The sequence below is a fragment of the Mus pahari genome, chromosome 13 (assembly GCF_900095145.1).
Source record: "Mus pahari chromosome 13, PAHARI_EIJ_v1.1, whole genome shotgun sequence".
NCBI lineage: Eukaryota > Metazoa > Chordata > Mammalia > Rodentia > Muridae > Mus > Mus pahari.
The window spans coordinates 15,456,118-15,474,763 of NC_034602.1; the positions used below are offsets into that span (position 1 = coordinate 15,456,118).

Genomic DNA, 18,646 nt, shown 5'->3' on the forward strand with positions numbered 1-18,646 from the left:
CACAATTTCTCAGTATATCAACCCAAACTATATGATCAAATTAATAAAGTAATTTAAATGTGATGTAACTACAAAACATTGATCTGTATAAGTTATTATTATCATCTTGACTGAAAACAATTGCATATAATAATGTTCCAATGCAACACAAAGGAATTATTGTTAATTACATAGAAATTATCATTAATAATCTGGCACTTTTCAAAAAACTGCATGAATTTTAATTAATTTTATTGAGAAATAATATCTTCTGTTTTTTAATATGTCTCATGGTTTGAATATACAATGTCTTCCATAGGCTCATGTTGTGAGTGCTTGATTCCTAGTTTGTGATGCTATTGTGAAGGTTGCAGAACATTTGTGATGGAGGAGAGGAGCAGGCTGCTCACTAGAGTATGTCTTTGAGGCTTATCACTTGTACCTGCTTGTACTACAAATGCTAATTATGTTCCCCCCCACCCCACCCCCCAAAAAAAAACTCTTTGCAAGAGAGGGTCTGCTTGTACCTTCTGGGAACTGGCCCCCAGTTTGTTCTGATGGGTAAATAAAGATGCCAGCAGCTAGTGGCTGTGGCAGACAGAGGTGGGATTTTTAGGAGACCTAGGCTTGGGACCAGGATGAGAAGAAAGTGGAGATCTGCCATGCTTTAGAAGAATAGAGAGAGAGGAAAAACATAGTCTGCCATGGAGTAAAGAAGCAAAGAAAATGTCCTGTGCTCTTGGCCAAGAAGTTAGGATGTAGAGGGCTAAACAAATGGGTTATGAGCAGCTAAAATGGAACATAGAAATTAGAAAGTAGTAATTTAGAATTATTGACTGGAGGTAGATTCGTGCAACACTGATGTTAGGCAGTCACCTAGCTATTGTGACACATAAGAGATATTAAAATATAAAGGCTGTGTGCATTTTTCATTTGGGAATTTAGACCGTTGAGACTGGTAGCAAACCTTTTGGTGGGATTAATTAATTAATACTACAAATACCTATCCATGATTCTCAGTCAGTCTTTGCTTTTTTATCTGTTACCATTCAAACAAGATACCACTATACATGTTTGCCATCATAGACTGAACCACTGAGCCAATATACTATCCGATTTTAAGCTTTTCTTGTCATATATTTCTTTACCAAAATGATAAAAGAATCTAATGCAACATATCAGAATGATAGGATTCTTAATATTCAAGAAATTATCTTGAAAACTTCTGCCAGGATGAATTCTTTTCTGTTTTGATATGATAGTTTCATTCTCACAATCATTGAGCAGGATGATACAAATCTCATGTGTCTTGAAGTCTATTACATTTCTGAAGAAAGGAGAGTATGAAAGATTCTGAAGGAGAATGTCACTATTCACAGAGATCTGTGACAACCTGGATTTGATTTCTCAAACCCATGTAAAGTGTAAAGTAAAGTGAAAGGAGAGGTTCTCTCTCTCTCTCTCTCTCTCTCTCTCTCTCTCTCTCTCTGTGTGTGTGTGTGTGTGTGTGTGTGTGTGTGTATGCATGTCCTCAAGTAAAATGACATGATCCATTATTTAGAACATCATTTCTGATATACACAGAGGGGTTCTCACATGTCAGAGTCACATATACCAAAAAGTCAACATTCATTGTCACAATCGCATGTTCATAGTCAGTATCCTCCTTTGTTAATGGTAAGGTTATCACTTTTTCATAAGTCACTTAAATGTAAAAATCAGGAGATTCTTTAGCCCAGACAAAACCAAAAATCTACTGAGATTAGGACTGCTTTACCCCCTCAAGACAATCATGAAACTTGAAGATGAAAATATACATGATACTCCTAAAAAACTGTAAAAAGTTGCGAGAAATAAAGATCTGTCCAAGACATCTCTGGATTAATGCTATAATGTCACTTATCAAAAGAGGTGGAGTACAAGTTCTCTCTCTCTCATCATACTGAAGATAAATAAATATAGATCTCTTTTCACTATTCTTTTTGTTAGTGGCAGAATAGAAACATCAGGAAATTTATGAGAATGAGAGATCCCCAAATCCCATGTCAGATGGAAACATTACTAAATTAATATTTGCATAAGACCTTTATTACCTTCCCAGATGCAATGATAGGGATTTCACTAGAAACCCCATTCACTGCATGGGACATGCCCAAATGTTCTTGACCACACAAATAAATGCTCAACTATATAATCCGTAACTATTATTTCACATAAATGAGTATAGGCCTATTTGCATCTGATATTTTAGTAATATGACTGTCCTAGTTCTTCTATAACAAAATGTCATATACTAGATGGTCTAAAACGAGTATTTGCTCCACACTGATGTGAAAGCAGAGAGATCTACAAAGGGCATTAACAAGGGTTTTCCCTCTCCTAAGCTTTTAAAATCTTCAAGACTGGGACAGGATATTAATAACTCCTACTGAAGAAAAAAATGCTTGCTCCTTCTGCCTGAGCTTCAACATACATACTACATCAGACTAAGAGCTGAAGTGATAATGATAAAATGAATAAGAAGAATTTTAATAAAAAAAAAAACAGGCATATAAATCTTGTGATATAACCATAGATTCTACTTTTAAACATTTCTCACACATTTCTTTCAGCAGGTTTGATTTATGCATTGGATAAAACCATGTTTTAAATATTTTCCACTGGAATATACAAAGTAAAAGTTATAAAAAGATCATAGTGTGTTTTCAAAAATGTGTCCTTTCAATACAACAAAGTTCTGCTTCTAGAAAACAAGGTTTCCTGAGATTTCTTAAAGGTTTCAGGCACGCAATATTTTTCTTTCCAACTGTATACACACACACACACACACACACACACACACACACACACACACACACATGCAAAAATTCACACATGCACGCACGATACTAGATACCACCAGTGCATTTCAAAGACTATTAAAATCCACATTCAGCCGATTTAGTCGGTAAACCTATAATTAAGGGTGGGATGTTTGCCTATGCCAGATGTAAAATACAATGAATGTATTGCAATGACCTGTAATATTTCATGGATGGCTGTGTATATTATATCTCAAATGTATTCCAGAATCCAGCACATATTTACCCAGTCTTACTTCTGCCCCAGGGATCATCTGAAGCAGAAGGGACAGATGCTAGGAGTCTGTCACCTTCACAGCTGCTTGCATTTCCCCCAGAATATGCAGGTTAGCTCTTTATGTGATGGGGAGAGAGGGAAAGCATTCCAGGATGTATCATTCCTACCCTTACATAGAAACTTTCATGCTTAGGTCTGACATTTGCCAGAGGAAGGAATTCAGCAAGATGATAACCATGGCCTGATAATGTTGCACAAGCGTATGTGAGCAAGTTATTTCTTCCTCTGAAACCTCACTGAGATGCTTGGGAGAATGAGATCTATCACTCTCTACCACCAAGGTGCACACAATTTTAAATAAGATTCACAGAAAACTCACATCTAAATGGATGTTTATCTTTATCTACTTCTTACTGTTTGAAAATGTTCTTGGAATGTTTTGGTAAGAAACTAATTTCTCCATATAGCTCATTGCATTTATGTTTTCTGTACACTGCAATCCACTTATGAAATTATGTTAGAAAGAGAATTGTTATCTGGATGTTTCTGACAAATGTGTTGCATAATGGAAGCATTGTTGAAATGTGGAGAGGGGGTGCTGAATGTCACAAGAGTCTTGCATTTTCTTTTAAGTTTACATGGCTTTTTAAATTGTTGTGCCTCATTAAAGACATATGTTTCATAAGGCACAATGTCTATTTTGCTAAACTTATTTACAATGTGTTGTTATGATTAGCAGAAGCATGAACTGATTGCTTATGGAGTAAGAACAATAATATCTTCAAAGGAATATTTCTACTTATCTTTTGTTGATATGCTCAGAAGCAGAAAAATGTAGACAGATTTTCAAGACATCACAGTGATTGTATTCGATGATATACAGAAAACAGTAAGCTATTTAATTGCTGATACTGGCTGAATGGCTCCTCATAAGTAATACAGTGTTTCCAAAAGACTGGCTGCAGAAGCTCTCATAATTCCATGAAAAATTAATGTAATTTTAGGAATAGCAAGGAGACATCAATATAATTGTTTAATTACCTCTGTGTGATATGAACATGATAGTAAAATTCAAAAGGAGAGAGAAAGAGTGATTTCTCCCTCTTCCTAGTTAGATATTGTTTATTTTTACTGTATGAGTAATGGAAATTTAGATTACATGAATACATTCTCAGAAAAGATGGTATATCCAAAAAATAGTCAATGACACTCTGCTGTTGCAAGAGGCAAGTAACTTTAGGTCAACAAGTTGGTGTATCAATGAATGAAACAACTTTTACCTCAAAGTAATAAAAGATGATTGACTTTGTAACCAAATGTGATTGCACATGGACCAAGGGCACAGATATGGTTTCCTCCAAATACCATGGTCTAATGAGCTATCAATTTCATGAACATTTTACAGTAACAGAACAATTGAAACCATAAGATAACTTTCCTTAGTTCACTTTGTATCCCTAACACTACCCACCCTCCTAGACTCCCTACCTCACACATTCCCTTTCTCTGTCTCTCCTCCCTTTCTCCTTTGAGAGGGTGGAGGAGTCCCCCAGGTATCCTGCAACCCTGGCATATCAAGTCTTTGCAGGGCTGGACACATCCTCTTCCACTGAGGTCAGACAAGGCAACCCAATTAGGGGAACATATTCCACAAACAGACAACAGCTTTAGGAACACCGCCACTATGTGTAATTCGTTCATACTAACTAGTTTGCGTTAACAATTTAGAGATGTTAGGTTTTAAGAGTCAAAACCTCCCCATCTAATTACTTCCTACAATAGGCCAGTATTTTACTACATATGCTTAGATTACCTCCTGTCCTACCAACATGCAATGTTTGAATAATTTTGGAGAGCCACAGTTGCATACCTGGCCTTACAAATAGGTGTATAATGGTTGACCTTCACTGTCAACTTGAAAAGAGTTATCATCCCCAAGGAGATTGGTGATATACATTTCTGTATCTATGAAGACATATCTATAAAGGATTACCTAAGGAAGGAAGAACCAACCTAAATATGGATGGCATCAGTGTCTTATATATAATAGAGGAACAGAAGGGCAAAAGAAATGATCAACCAGTGTTGTTTGCCTCTGACTCAGAGCAAGACATGTTAATTATTCTGCCTGAAGTATAGAATTCACCTTGGTATTTGGATTGAACCTTCTAAATCTGAGTCACAGTAAAGTTCTTATCCTGTAGCAGATTGATGTAAGTGGATTTCCACATATGAATGCAATCCTTGAATAGTTTGCAGAACATACACCATCGTGTGTAGTTTGCATCTGCCTCAACAGTTTAGCATAGTCATATCCTATGCATCATCACTTTGATTCTAGACATAGTTACCAAAAGATCTGACAGATATTTATGGAAAGCACAAAACACATGTGGTGATTTATGGCTCTCATACTAGTACTTTGGAACCTGGTACAGTGTAATTAAACCCTGGGTTATAACAACAAGTGCTATCAAATCAGAATTGCAGAGAGGGAGAAAAGAGAGAGAGAGTGAAGAGTGAGAGAAAGACAGAAACAGAGGCAGCATCTTAAAGGAGATAAAAGTTCAGGGAGGTAGACTATGATAATCCTTAGACTGCTTCTTAGAGCTACGTAGAAAGCAGTTTGTAATTGGGTACAAACAGAACTGGAAGATACTCAGTGGTGTTTAATGGACCTCATGGTGAAGAGAGTACTCGATTCTGCCTCCCTGTGGAGTCATCTTAACGACTTCGAAACTAGGCTTTTGCTTTCATATTTCTGAAGAGTGGTGATGCTGATAATGACCATTTCTACAAAGCAAAAATTGGATTTTTACTTGAAGTGTGACCACATCATTCATAACTAAAATCTTATCAGAAAACTAAGAATCATAAAAAGTAATGCCAAATAATATCTTGTAAAATTGATAAAACCATTACTTTCTCAGAATTTTTATTCTGTATTGACAAAGGAAAATAAAGTGTGATAGCAACTTCCATGTACAAGTCAAATATGCATACATCTATCTGTGGTGAAGGCCAAAAAGAACAGAAAAGGGGCATACTTAGAAATCAACTTGAAAATATATCTTTTGGGAGGAACTGAAAAGGATTAGACAGAAAGTCACATGGTAGGAATGAATGAACCTTCCAGACAGCAGCTTCAAACTGAGAGTCTGTGTACAGGAAAACATTTCTGCTCGTTATTTAAAATCTTAATCAGACTGGACTGGACTGGTTCCCACCTACACAAAAATCCATGCTTCCTGAACATTGCTAGAAAACTGCAAAACAGTAAGTGGAAATCATACTGTATTTGAATATGCATATGAGCTTACTCAAGGAAAGCTATGAATAGATATATTTATGTAAGAGTTATTTTTCTTCAACAAAAAGTTAAGCATACATAAAATTCAGTCTTTTTGTTCAGCTAAAGGCATACAAATTGCTTACAAACCTCACCTTTAAAACCCAAGGCTTTAGAGCTATGAGTACAGTCAAGGATATATCTTTTCCCTTGCTCTGCTGTAAACCTACCATACACTTTAAGAAGTACCACTCCAGTGCACCTAAATCATGATTGAAGTTTATCCTCATCTTCTCAGCATCCTGGCCATTCTGAGTAGAATCACATGGAATTTCAGATTGGTTTTAATGCATTTCCCTGATGACTAAATACATTGAACATTTAAAAAATATTTATTAGTTTTTTTGTGTATCTTCCTATAAGAACTAGTTGCTCATTTAAATAGCCCATTTATTGACTGACACAGTTTTATGTTGTTAATAACCTCATATTTCAACTCATTACTTATTCTAAATATCACCTCCTTACTTGAGGTATTCCTATCCAATATTCCCTCCCATTCTGTTTGTTCATTCTGCTGGTATTTTTCCTTGCTGTGTAGAAACATTTTAATTTTATGCAGTGTCATTTGTTAATTTGAGAGATTATTTCCTGTGCTATTAGAAGTTGTGTCAAAAAGCTTTTGCCTATTAATATAATTCTAAATCTATTATCTAAGTCTTGCCCAATATTTTTAGCATGTGGGATTTTAGGTCAAGGTCTTTGATTCATTTTGAATTGATTTTTGTGTAGTGTTTACTGTCATATGTCTTCTTGATTTCAACAATCATTGTTAAGGCAAGAATATCCTTTAATATGTTTTTAATCTGTGTTTTTCCTGATAGGTAAGAATGTGAATGCTTAAAAAATATTTTAGTCATTTTTATCTCCCTGCTAAGTTGCTGATCAAGGCCATTCTACAGACCAGCAAAACCATACAGAATATTGCCACTATTCTTGCTGCTCACCAGTCTGTGAGGTAAGTCTTGCTTATTGAAAATATCAAATACTTTGATCAAAGGGAAAGAAGAAAGCAAGGTGGCATTGACTTAAACTCAGGTTCTCTGGAAGAGAAGCAAGTGTTCTTTCCTCCTGAACCACCTCTCTTGCACCAACTCTTGTAAATTTTTAATATTTATTTAGTGTTAATATTTATTTTATTTAGAGTGTATGTGTGTGTGGGTGTGTGTTTATGTGTGCATGCAAATTTGTGGGTGTATGTGGTGTATATTTGCATGTTCCTGTGTGTGTGTGTGTGTGTGTGTGTGTGTGTGAAGTCAACTTCAAAAAAAAAAAAAAACAGTTATCTCCCTCTAAATTGTGGATTTGGGGGAATCAGAATTAGATTATCAAGCTAGGTAGGGGAAACTTTGCCTACCAAGCCTTCTTAATAACTATCACTATGGCAGCTATGAAATGGAACTTCAATGTAGTTTTAGTTGTATTTCTGTGATAGCTTATGATGTTCATCATTGTTTCTATATTTCTACTATACATTTTCATTTCTTCACATTGAAGGAAAAATAAGGAATGAGTTATAGGGTTATAGTTACTAGCTTTTGAGGACATAGAACATTCTAACCATGCTGATACCTACTAAGTGAGATGATGGTAGGGCTGAACGAACTTAACTGTAGGTTTTGGGAATGCTGCAATTTTTCTTTTCTGACCTCCATTTTTGCTTGTTTTGGATCTTCAATAATTCAGGATAAATCCCATAGTGTGCCTGTGCTGAATTCTGCCATAGTGATGGTGTTGATGCTGATTCATGTACTTGAGCAACCTTGTTCCAAGAATATCAGATTTTCCTTGAAACAAGGGGCAGGATAGTAGATCCTTATCCCATATACTGGCAAAACTAAACCTTAATCAACTAAGCAGAAGAGGAGTCTTTTGAGGTATGGTTGCTAGACTTGTCCCTTAAAAAAGCAGGACCCTACACCTAAGTTGTAGAGCATGTTCAGGATGTGATGGTGATGAAGAGGTCTTTTCACAAATCACATTCAGCCCTGGGAAAAGACTTGATGGTGGAGCTTTTTCTTGTGGTGTAAAGATTTGTCTGGGAAAGGACAGAAGAGAACGCACAGTGTTCAGCTCATTGAGCCACACAATTCTTTTAAGTATACACATCCACTACCTATTATAAAAGGATTAGCCTTTGTAGATATAACTAAGGGTAAATTTCTCCATTGCCTCAGTATATTTCTGCTGATGCTTTGCAGTGTGCTCTTATTTCTTCCAACAAGTTCTAACCAAATGGTAAGATGCCTGTATCTCCATAGGTTTGCCTTTCCCTGAAGTTCTTTCAGACTAGGCCATTCACCATGTAGCCTTTGGGAAAAGGCAGGCAGCTTCTTTCAGTTTGCATAACATTCATGTGGGCTTGTTTAGGGGGTTCTATAAACTTCATTACAAAATGAAGGCTTGGTCCCCTACTAGTAGTAATACTTTGGAACATTATATGCATGATAGGAGATGGGACTTTACTTAAGCAAACTGGGCACTGAACAGATGTCTTTGGGTGCCTGTATCTTACTTTATAGCTTTTATAAAGTTAACAGCTCTGTTCTTCATTATTTATTTGCCATGATGAACTAATGTACCAGGGTAAAACAAACACACAAACAAACAAACAAACAAACAACCCAGAGCAGCTGACCATCTACTGAAACTATGAAACAAAGAAAGCATTCATCCTGTTAGGTTGTTGTTACACACTTCTGTTGTAGTGACAAAGAGTGACAATATCAATGAAGATTGGTACCAGAAAAGTGGGGCTATTGTCATAACTAAAGCTTACCATGGGATCCTTAAGCATTTGAAAATGGGTTGGAAGGGAAAGTTGGAAAAAATTTAAGAGCAATTCCAAAGAAATTCTAGAGAGTGATAAGCAGAAATTAATAATGGATTCTAGTGGGAGCTGGGAGCAGATAAAACAGATGTTTGATGCTGGAGAGATAATAGATGGAAGCCAAATCTCTACTTGGAGTTGAACCAAATACCATTACATATGGCAAAGAGCTTGTCTACAATTTGCCCCTGTGCTGGGATTTTGAAGAAATGTGAATTTAAAGATGATTGACTACTTAATGTTGTAGAGACAATATGAAGTCATATAATATTCAAACTGCAATATGTGTATTACTCTATGTTTAGCCAACCTTATATTGAAAATTGGAATATAAAATCAGAGGAGCAATAGTTGAAGAGCTTAGAACAGAAAAGGAACATGTTTGCTGTTGCAGTAACAGGTCAAAAGGTTAGAATGTTTTTGTTTGTTTAAAGGAAAGGGTTTCTTGTTTCATATGTCCACCTAAAGAAATGTTTCACACTGGGCGTGGTGCTGCACACCTTTAATCCCAGCACTTGGGAGGCAGAGGCACGCGGATTTCTGAGTTCAAGGCCAGTCTGATCTACAAAGTGAGTTCCAGGACAGCCAGGGCTATACAGAGAAATCCTGTCTTGGAAAGAGAGAGAGAGAGAGAGAGAGAGAGAGAGAGAGAGAGANAGACAGACAGACAGACAGACAGACAGACAGACAGACAGACAGACAGACAGAAACAGACAGACAGAAACAGACAGACAGAGACAGAGAAATGTTTCACTTCATGCACTGTGATTGGGGTATTCGGAGACTACTGCAGCCCTGGTCCAACAAGGGAAAACCACTGCCTAATTTTGCAGCAGACCTAAGCATCCGCTACATGAACTTGGTTTTACAGTTTACAGGGATGTAAAATACAAGAAACATGAAACTGTAGAGGCTTCCACTCACATACCAAAGGAAAGCCAGAAAGGCCTGAGAATATATGACTGGGTCTGGACCACTAAAGCCCATTCATGGGACTGTCATGCATGAAGATCTGAGTGTGGGGTTAAAATACACAGACAAGCCAGGCAGTGGTGACACTTGCCTTTAATCCCAGCACTTGGGAGGCAGAGGCAGGCAGATTTCAGAGTCTGAGGCCAGCCTGGTCTACAGAGTGAGTTCTGGGACAGCCAGGGCTATACAGAGAAACCCTGACTCATAATTCCAAAAACAAAAAACAAAACAAAAAAAATACACAGACAACTCTAGGGAGTGAGAGAATAGAATTGTGAAATGTCTGCTGAAGAAAGCTGCATGCAGTAAATAGAGCTTACCCAGGAAAGAGGCCTTGTATCTGTAAAGGTTAAGACATGGGTTCTGGCTACCCATGATTTTTGGAGTGCATGTTTATGCCAGAACATGTTTAGAATGCCACATGTAGATATATCATATTGATTTTGATTTTGCTTTGGCCCCAGTCTCTCTTTTTTGAGATGGGAGTGTTTATTCTATTCATGGCATCTTAATATAATGTAAAAATATTTTACATTAATAGAGCTTATATTAAAACTTTCATTGACTCTAGGAGGAAACTAGACATTAGAATTCAGACATTAGAACAAGGCTGGAATGTTGGCTGTGTACATTCGTCCATTTCTCAGTTTTAAAATAAAAACAAAATTTTTTGGATGTGTGTTTGTGTATATGTGGGTTCTTCTAGGTACACATATATATGTATGGTGGATATGGTATGTAGACCAAAGTGGTCTTTAAATGTTTTTCTCAATTATCCTCTGCCTTAATTTTGGGACAGTCTCTCAGTGAACTTGGACCCCTCCATTTAGGGAGACTTGCTCACCAGAAGGCTCTAGGGGTCTTTATTTTCCCTTCCAATTTTGTGATTATAGGTGTGTGAGGCTGTGCATGAAGTCTATTTCGGTACTGGGGGATCAGAACTCAGACCCTCATGCTTCCAAAGTTAGTGTGGTGACACCTAAACAATCTCCCCATCACTAGAATGTCAATTCTGCTCTATGGTTTGTCTCTATCTCTGTGTTGAAATGGTATCAACTATTTCTTTCCTTCTCACAGTTTGCTAAGAATACTGCTATTGGAAATACCTTTCTTTATAGGTTTATGCAGAATAAAGCACTGCTTCTATCTTTTCTGTTGAAAGAAAGTTTTAGGGTAAATTGAATTCTTATCTTTATTTATGTAATGAAACTCCGTTTACTAAAGGGCTGTTTTGAAGTACAAAGAAAAAACATGCAACTGCAGGAAAGTGTTATATAGAAAACCACAAGAGACTGTGAAATCAGAAAATCTTTGTGTATAGGGAAGAAATATTAAAACTTTGCTTTGCTCTTCTGTATCCAAAATTTCTTGAATACACAGATGCAATTAGTGGTGAAAATTTTCACAAGATTGAAAAATAATATTCAAACAGAAACTGGAATTTTTGTACATTTAGGGAGTGGTGGTGCTTCTTCAATTTGTGTTATTGTGTGCAGTCAAGATTTTCTGTGATTTTTCATGCTGCTTTATCATGAGTGAATGAGCCTGGTACCTAGAAACATGAATATTCAGACAAGAGTTTCTACCTGACTGACTTCAGGATTATATAAGAGGATACAGGTTGAAATTCTCATGACACCTTGTTAGAAGAACACAGTCCACTTTGGTACAAGTCCTTCTGTCCTGAACCTGTCAGCAGTGAGTTCTAAGTAAGAGGAATATATATGGAAAGCCCTGCAATAATGACCATGTTTGTTTTCAAAGTGGAATTAACACATTTGTGGGATTAAGCAAATTATTCTTTTTCTTAACTTGAATTAAAACTTAACTTGACATTGTAGTATATGCTAAGGATTGAACTGAGAATGTTCTACAGACTAAGTACATGTTGCATAGCCAAATGACAATCCACCCACACTCCCCAGAGACAAACAATTAGCCTTACAAAGCACAATTCTTATCACAATCATAGCTAGTGAACTTTATACTAGGGGGATAGGTAGACTTCTGTTCAGTTCTGTGGGTGTGTGTTCTTGTGTTATTTCTTTTTGATATGTACTTTCCTATGCTTATTCCCCCATCCCCCCACTTTTTTAAAATCTACAGCTCCATGTTCTTGGCTCATGGATCTATTCTGACTTAATTATGTACTTCTTCCTTTTTGACTATTCTTTGAAAAGAAAATCCATATACTACTTAGTCCTATGGTTTATTTCGTTTGAGAAATCCAGGAAATTCTTTTTACAGCTCATTAAGCATGCTATCACTAGCTTTCCTGGAAAGAGGCATTAAGCCTGTTATGAAGACCCAGGCTACAGAAGTTGTAGAAGACCAGGCATACAAATGCAACATAACGTTAGGCAGACCTTTAACTCCTCATGAATGAAGAAGGTGATCTACTCCCAGGCCCATATTATCACCCATTCTATTGCTGCCTACAGAAAACAAAACAAAACAATAGCCTGTCCAACACTTAAGTGGTAAGAATTAAAAAATTCTGTTAACTCCTGGTAAATTTTTGGTTAGCTCATGAAATAATATTTCCCAAAAGACAAGTTGTTTTCAAGGAATCCATTCAGACACTGCAGCAATTAGAATTAGACATGTCTGCATTAGTGCATCAGTAACTATACAATTATTAAGAATCATAGGTGCTATATCTGAGAACACTATGAGTTAGTAATAGATGGCTTGTTAACTGAATGAGAATTAGAGAAACACTTGCTCATGTTCAACTCTGTGTATTTAGTGAATGTATGTTCCTTGACATATGCTCTTCCTTTGATAGGCGCATACCAACTTGACAATGTATATCATACCACTGTAGATGTTGACTTAGAATGAATAATTATACAAAGTCTCATAAGAGCTTTAGCTTATTCACATGAACTAAAGGGACAAAAAGAATCATATCGTGTCTACTAAATTAAGCCAATACCTAGTTTAGAGTGCATATTACACTGTATTAAGTGCATGCATAAAGTTTTTCATATAGAGAAGTGACCTGAATGAAAAGTGATACCCAGTGGTCTAAATCAAACATGCTGGACAGAGGCTATGCATGTTATTAAACTGGTCCATATACCCTTTCTTATCCTAACAAATCCAGTAATTTATATATTCCCCAACTTCCAAAACTATATTGCTCTTTCTCTTTCCCCTATTTTTGTTCATGTCTTTATTTTTTATAATTAATTTCAAATTATTTTGTAAAATTTATTTTTCAAATTTTCTATAGAACATTTTCTAATATTTTTATAGTTTATGGGGAAGAATGTGGAAGAGCTTTATAACCCAATTTGTTAATATGAATTAAATCTTCTTCCTCTAACTTCCCACAGTCCTTCAGTTCTCTTTGACAGTTGTTGTTGTCTTATCTCTGGAACTCAGTATCAGACCAGGCATAAATACACTAGCAGTGTCAAGATGCTGACACTGGCTACGGTGCAAGACCATCCTTTTATTTTGTATGCTAACTTCACTTTTAAAGTTTTTTATTTATTTATTTATTTATTTATTTATTTATTTATTTTGGTTTTTCAAGACAGGGTTTCTCTGTATAACTCTGTCTGTCCTAGAACTCAATCAGTGATCAGGCTGGCCTCGAACTCAGAAATCTGTCTACCTCTGCCTCCCAACTGCTGGGATTAAAGGCGTGCGCCACGATTCCTGGCTTTAAATTTTTTTAAATGGTAAATTCTTTTACATTGTGAAAAACACATGACAAATGCAACTAAAGGGCTTGTTTGTCAGAGAAGTAAAGGCAACTGGAATGTGAAGTCACTGATCACTTTGTATGCACTTTTAGGGAGCAAACAGGGTCTAGCACTGATGCACAGCTAATCTTTTTTTATTCAGTCTAGAAACCCAACTCATGCAATGGTACCACTTGTATTTTACATAAGTCTTCCAACCTCATTTAACCCATTCTCCGGTATTCCTCACACACATGCCCAGAATTTTGTCCCTTAGGTGATTCTAGGCCCTATTGATTGACAGGCAATATTAACAATCACACAGTATGAATTTAACATCAAATCATTATTAGTCTATATATCTAGGGAAAATGAAAAATATCTGTTCATAATTTCTGTTATGTACAGGCATAATTGTAATTGTTAATCTGTGGTGACTGCATTCATACCTTTTCATCACAACTGTAGCCATATTGTGTTAAATGGGTAGATATTGCCCTCCTTCAGTTTATTCTTTCAGTAGCTATCTTTCTTAGATCTTAAAGCATCTCCAAAATGAAGTATTTTGCATAACATTTATTACTGAATCCAGATAAACCATCAATCTGACCTTTAATTTGACTAATAGGCACAGAGACACTGTATAAATAATGAAGCCTTCCATCCAGGCAGTGAAGGCAACCAAATTATTTCACTCTGCCCAGTGTCCTGTGAATCTAACACAATGCCACTGAAACTCATATATTGCTAGAAAATTTCCCACAGGTCTCCCTCCCATGTAACTTTGAAATACATGTCCTCAGTGTGGAGCACAGCTGTGTCACCCCCTTGGCATGCCATGATCTTCGTGGTTTAGATACTATAGTGAATATTTCATTGCTCTAGCAAGTTATGACTACTATTATTTGCTCTTTCAAAAACAACAACTAAAATAACAAAAAGTCTTTACATTATGGTAAGTGATAATGCTAGATGACTTATGCTGATTCTAATTATTGGTACCACTGTGTGCTACATCTCTTCTCTCACTAACAATCTGATTTGATGCATGTACTGGCTAATTTTGTGTCAACTTGACACAGCTGGAGTTATCACAGAGAAAGGAGCTTCAATTGGGGAAATGCCTCCATGAGATCCAGCTGCAGAGCATTTTCTCAATTAGTGACCAAGTGGGGAGGGCCCCTTGTGGGTGGGACCATCTCTGGGCTGGTAGTCTTGGGTTCTATAAGAGAGCAGGCTGAGCAAACCAGGGGAGGCAAGCCAGTAAAGAACATCCCTCCATGGCCTCTGCATCAGCTGCTGCTTTCTGACCTGCTTGAGTTCCAGTCCTGCATCCTTTGGTGATCAACAGCAGTATGGAAATGTAAGCAGAATAAACCCTTTCCTCCCCAACTTGCTTCTTGGTCATGATGATTGTGCAGGAATAGAAACCCTGACAAAGACAATGCACAACCTCAACATCATTCTTTCCTTATCAGGGACATAATGCATATGACTTTTAATGAAAACCCATGCCCAGGATTTTTGTCCAATGTTTCATATTATTTGTATACATTTTACATTTAAAAATTGCATGTACCTGTATTTGCCCAAAAGATATATTTTGAAATGTGATGCATTGTGAAATGGCTAAATCAGAAAATGCATTCTCTCATATCCTTACAATGGTTTGGTAATGATATAACACATAGCCTAACCAACTCTTAAATTTTATCACAGTGCACTTTAGTTTCATTGAATGCCTTTTATCCACCTTTGTATCTTTGCCACACATTCCCTAACACTGCCAAGTTTCTGGTGCTACTATGGTTTCATTGTAATTTATACTTCCATGACTACGTGATTTTAACCTCTACATACATGAGTGACATTTTTTCTGCATATGACTTATCTGACATAAGCCTCCTTTATATTTTTGCAAGTAACAGGACTTCTTCCACTTTTGTATGGGAATAGTGTCCGATTTTGTATATATACTACATAGTCTTCATACACCAGTGGATGCTGTTGTGGATCTGCATCTTTTGTATGTATGAATAATGCTAAAATGAAGATGAGATTGCTCAATTTCTTCCATGTAATGATATTACTTCTTTAGATATGTACCTACTGTGGAATTATCTGGTTCTGTTACTAATTCTTTGTGGACTTCTGTATTTTAGAAAAATGAATCTACTACTTTGCCCTTTCCATCTACAGTGTTCAAGAGCTTCCTTTGCCTCTACATCTTAACTCTTAACTTTTGTCTTTTTGATAATATTTGTTAATTTTTTTATCACCCAGCTTTGATTCCAGGATCAAAGTTAACACTATTCCTTTAGAAAATCTAATCCTAATTGGGCTAAGTAACATTTAGAGTATTGTCTGAAGTTTTGTGTGTGTCTCCAGATTAGGTGAACCAGAACAATGAAGTAGCTATCTTTTTTCATGGGAAGGCCTAGAGAATGAGAATTGTATAAGAATTTTGTCTTTGTGCTGAGGACTCTGGCCTATTTGCATGAAACATTTTTTCTAAAGCAGAATTGATTGAGAAATGAATTCTGGGATATTTTTCAGTGTCCACTGCTACTGTATCCCCTTTCACTCCAGTGACTGTTTTCCCCAGGCTTTTCTTACCTTCCTTCTTTTGATTTCATAATATTAGAACACCTCGGACTCCTTGCCTCATCCCTTCCCTGTACACATTGTACCATTCTTCTCTCAACCTTATTTGGCCTTAATCCTTTGTTATACATGAATGTATATGGTCATGGATCCTGAAGTAATTCCCTGGCTTCAGACTATCTAAGAGTTCCAGGCTCATTTATTCAGTTGCACAATTGAAAAATCTACCAGATCAAGAATATCATCACTCTCAGAAACATTGTTTCGTCAAATATGTTTTCTCCTGCTGGTATTTTTTCTATGTCAGTAAGCAGCACAGAATCTACTTCAGTATCATGAAAAATAAAACAATTACCCAATCCTTCACGTTCCCAGTGATACCAGAGAGTGTACCAACAGTAACTCATCTGCCTCCTGGACACATGTATGACCTTGCATGGTTCTCCATTCAACCCCAACAATTCTCAGCTCTTAGACGACACACTCAGTTGAACTTCTGTTGCTACTACTTCAGTTGCTGCTGCCAGGTAACCCACTAAGCAACAAGAATCATCTTTCTAAAACTATGAACCAGACCCTAGATGTTTTATTGAATGCCTGTTTCTTAGATGAGAACCCACACTTTACACTACGGTTCACGATTCAATTCTCTCTCACTACTCTCTAGCCAAACTGAGCTAATGATTGGGATCTCAAATAAATAAAGAAGTCTGGGATTAGCTCTTGTCCTTCTGGAAAATGTTTGCATGAAAATCACTTCTCATTGACAATATTGTTTTAATAAGTAAGTGTTTCACTATACAAACTGGGCAAATAAGAAGGAGAGACAAATTCCAAGATGTTGATTTGGGCTTAGAGGCAGAGTATTCTGATAGTCATGAGAGATAACTTGGGCTTGGTAGGCCAGGACATAGGGAGCTGAAGCAAGTATCGCAACCCAAACTGGGCTAGAATGTATGGCCAGGGAGTGAAAGTCTACTGGAGTCTTCAAAGGGGATGACAGAACTCAGACAAGAATGGAAATCCCCACCTGCCAAGGAGACCCCACAGGCTCCAGTCTTGGGCCCAGGGGATAGACAGGGGTCACAGGAGGCCTGGGTCTTCTTATAGCTTTCCATATGGGGCTCTGACACAGCATGCATGTCTGTGTGGATACAGGGCTCAGGATCAGTTTCCTTCTTAAAGACATTGACGCTCATGTGGTCGATGCTTTGGTTCAGAGGCCCAGGCTTGGGAACAAAAGAAACAGCCACTCCATTTTTTATCCAGGGTTTAAAGGCTGAAGAACGCTTGGGTTCTGGATTCTGTCTTCTGTTTTTCACCTCTGGGACTTCGAACCACAGAGGTTCATCAAATCGTCTAGTCCCCTTCTTGCACTGGCTGAGAGCCTTCAGCACTGTCTCCTTGGCACAGGGTTCTGGAAGCTCCTCAGGATGCTCTGCAATGCGTGCTCTGTGTCCTAGAGAGGCCAGGGGACTAGCTCTGCCCTCAGGAGGGGCAATCCTGACTGTCACCGGGCTGCAGGTCCATCCAGGGTTCCTTACACTCCAAAGCCAACGTTTCATATAGGTGTCCCAGGCACTGGAGAGATCCAGGCCCAGGGTGGCATCTGTGGGAGGTCTGATGGCTGAGCGCCTCCAGGTTCCCACCACTCTCTGGGGCGTGTGGAGGGGAGCAGGAACCTTGGGTCCATGGCTTTGCTGAACCCACTCAGCCCAAGGCCTAGACCTTCGGTGCCTGGGGGCAGACAGAGATCTCTGGGGTGAGCCCAGGGAGCTGCCCATGTTCACAGCTTCCAGGAAACCAAGCATCTGCCACGGGCAGGACCGTTGAATGTGAGCACGAGCCTGAGAGAGAATGAGCACGAGCCGAAGAGAGCATTCTGGGAACCCACACATATTTTGCTGCTTCAAGATATGAGGAACCCAGTTCCCACAGGCCTCTCCTTAATGTGATATACATATATTATTCATTCTTACTTGTACCTGACCCTTATAATCTCTACAAATCTTACATGTTTATGAATACATGTGTCCTGTCACTCAGAAATGCATTCCTACATATTTTTGCTCCATAGTACTGAGCCTCTCTGGAATTCTTTTGTGGACTTCAATAGGAAAAGTATTCTGGGTAGAACAG

At 37.6% G+C, this 18,646-nt stretch overlaps 1 protein-coding gene across 1 annotated transcript; it reads right to left on the bottom strand.

Moving 5' to 3' along the window:
• Positions 1–17,272: 17,272 nt before the first annotated feature.
• Positions 17,273–18,330, bottom strand: Pom121l12 (POM121 transmembrane nucleoporin like 12). Its single transcript, XM_021210158.1, has one exon. The coding sequence runs from the start codon at positions 18,316–18,318 to the stop codon at positions 17,455–17,457; it is 864 nt and encodes a 287-aa protein (XP_021065817.1). The 5' UTR covers positions 18,319–18,330; the 3' UTR covers positions 17,273–17,454.
• Between the last annotated feature and the right edge of the window lie 316 nt (positions 18,331–18,646).

Excerpts from the sequence above, each read along its gene's own strand:
- Pom121l12 (XM_021210158.1), bottom strand. The coding sequence starts at position 18,318 with ATGCTTGGTTTCCTGGAAGCTGTGAACATGGGCAGCTCCCTGGGCTCA.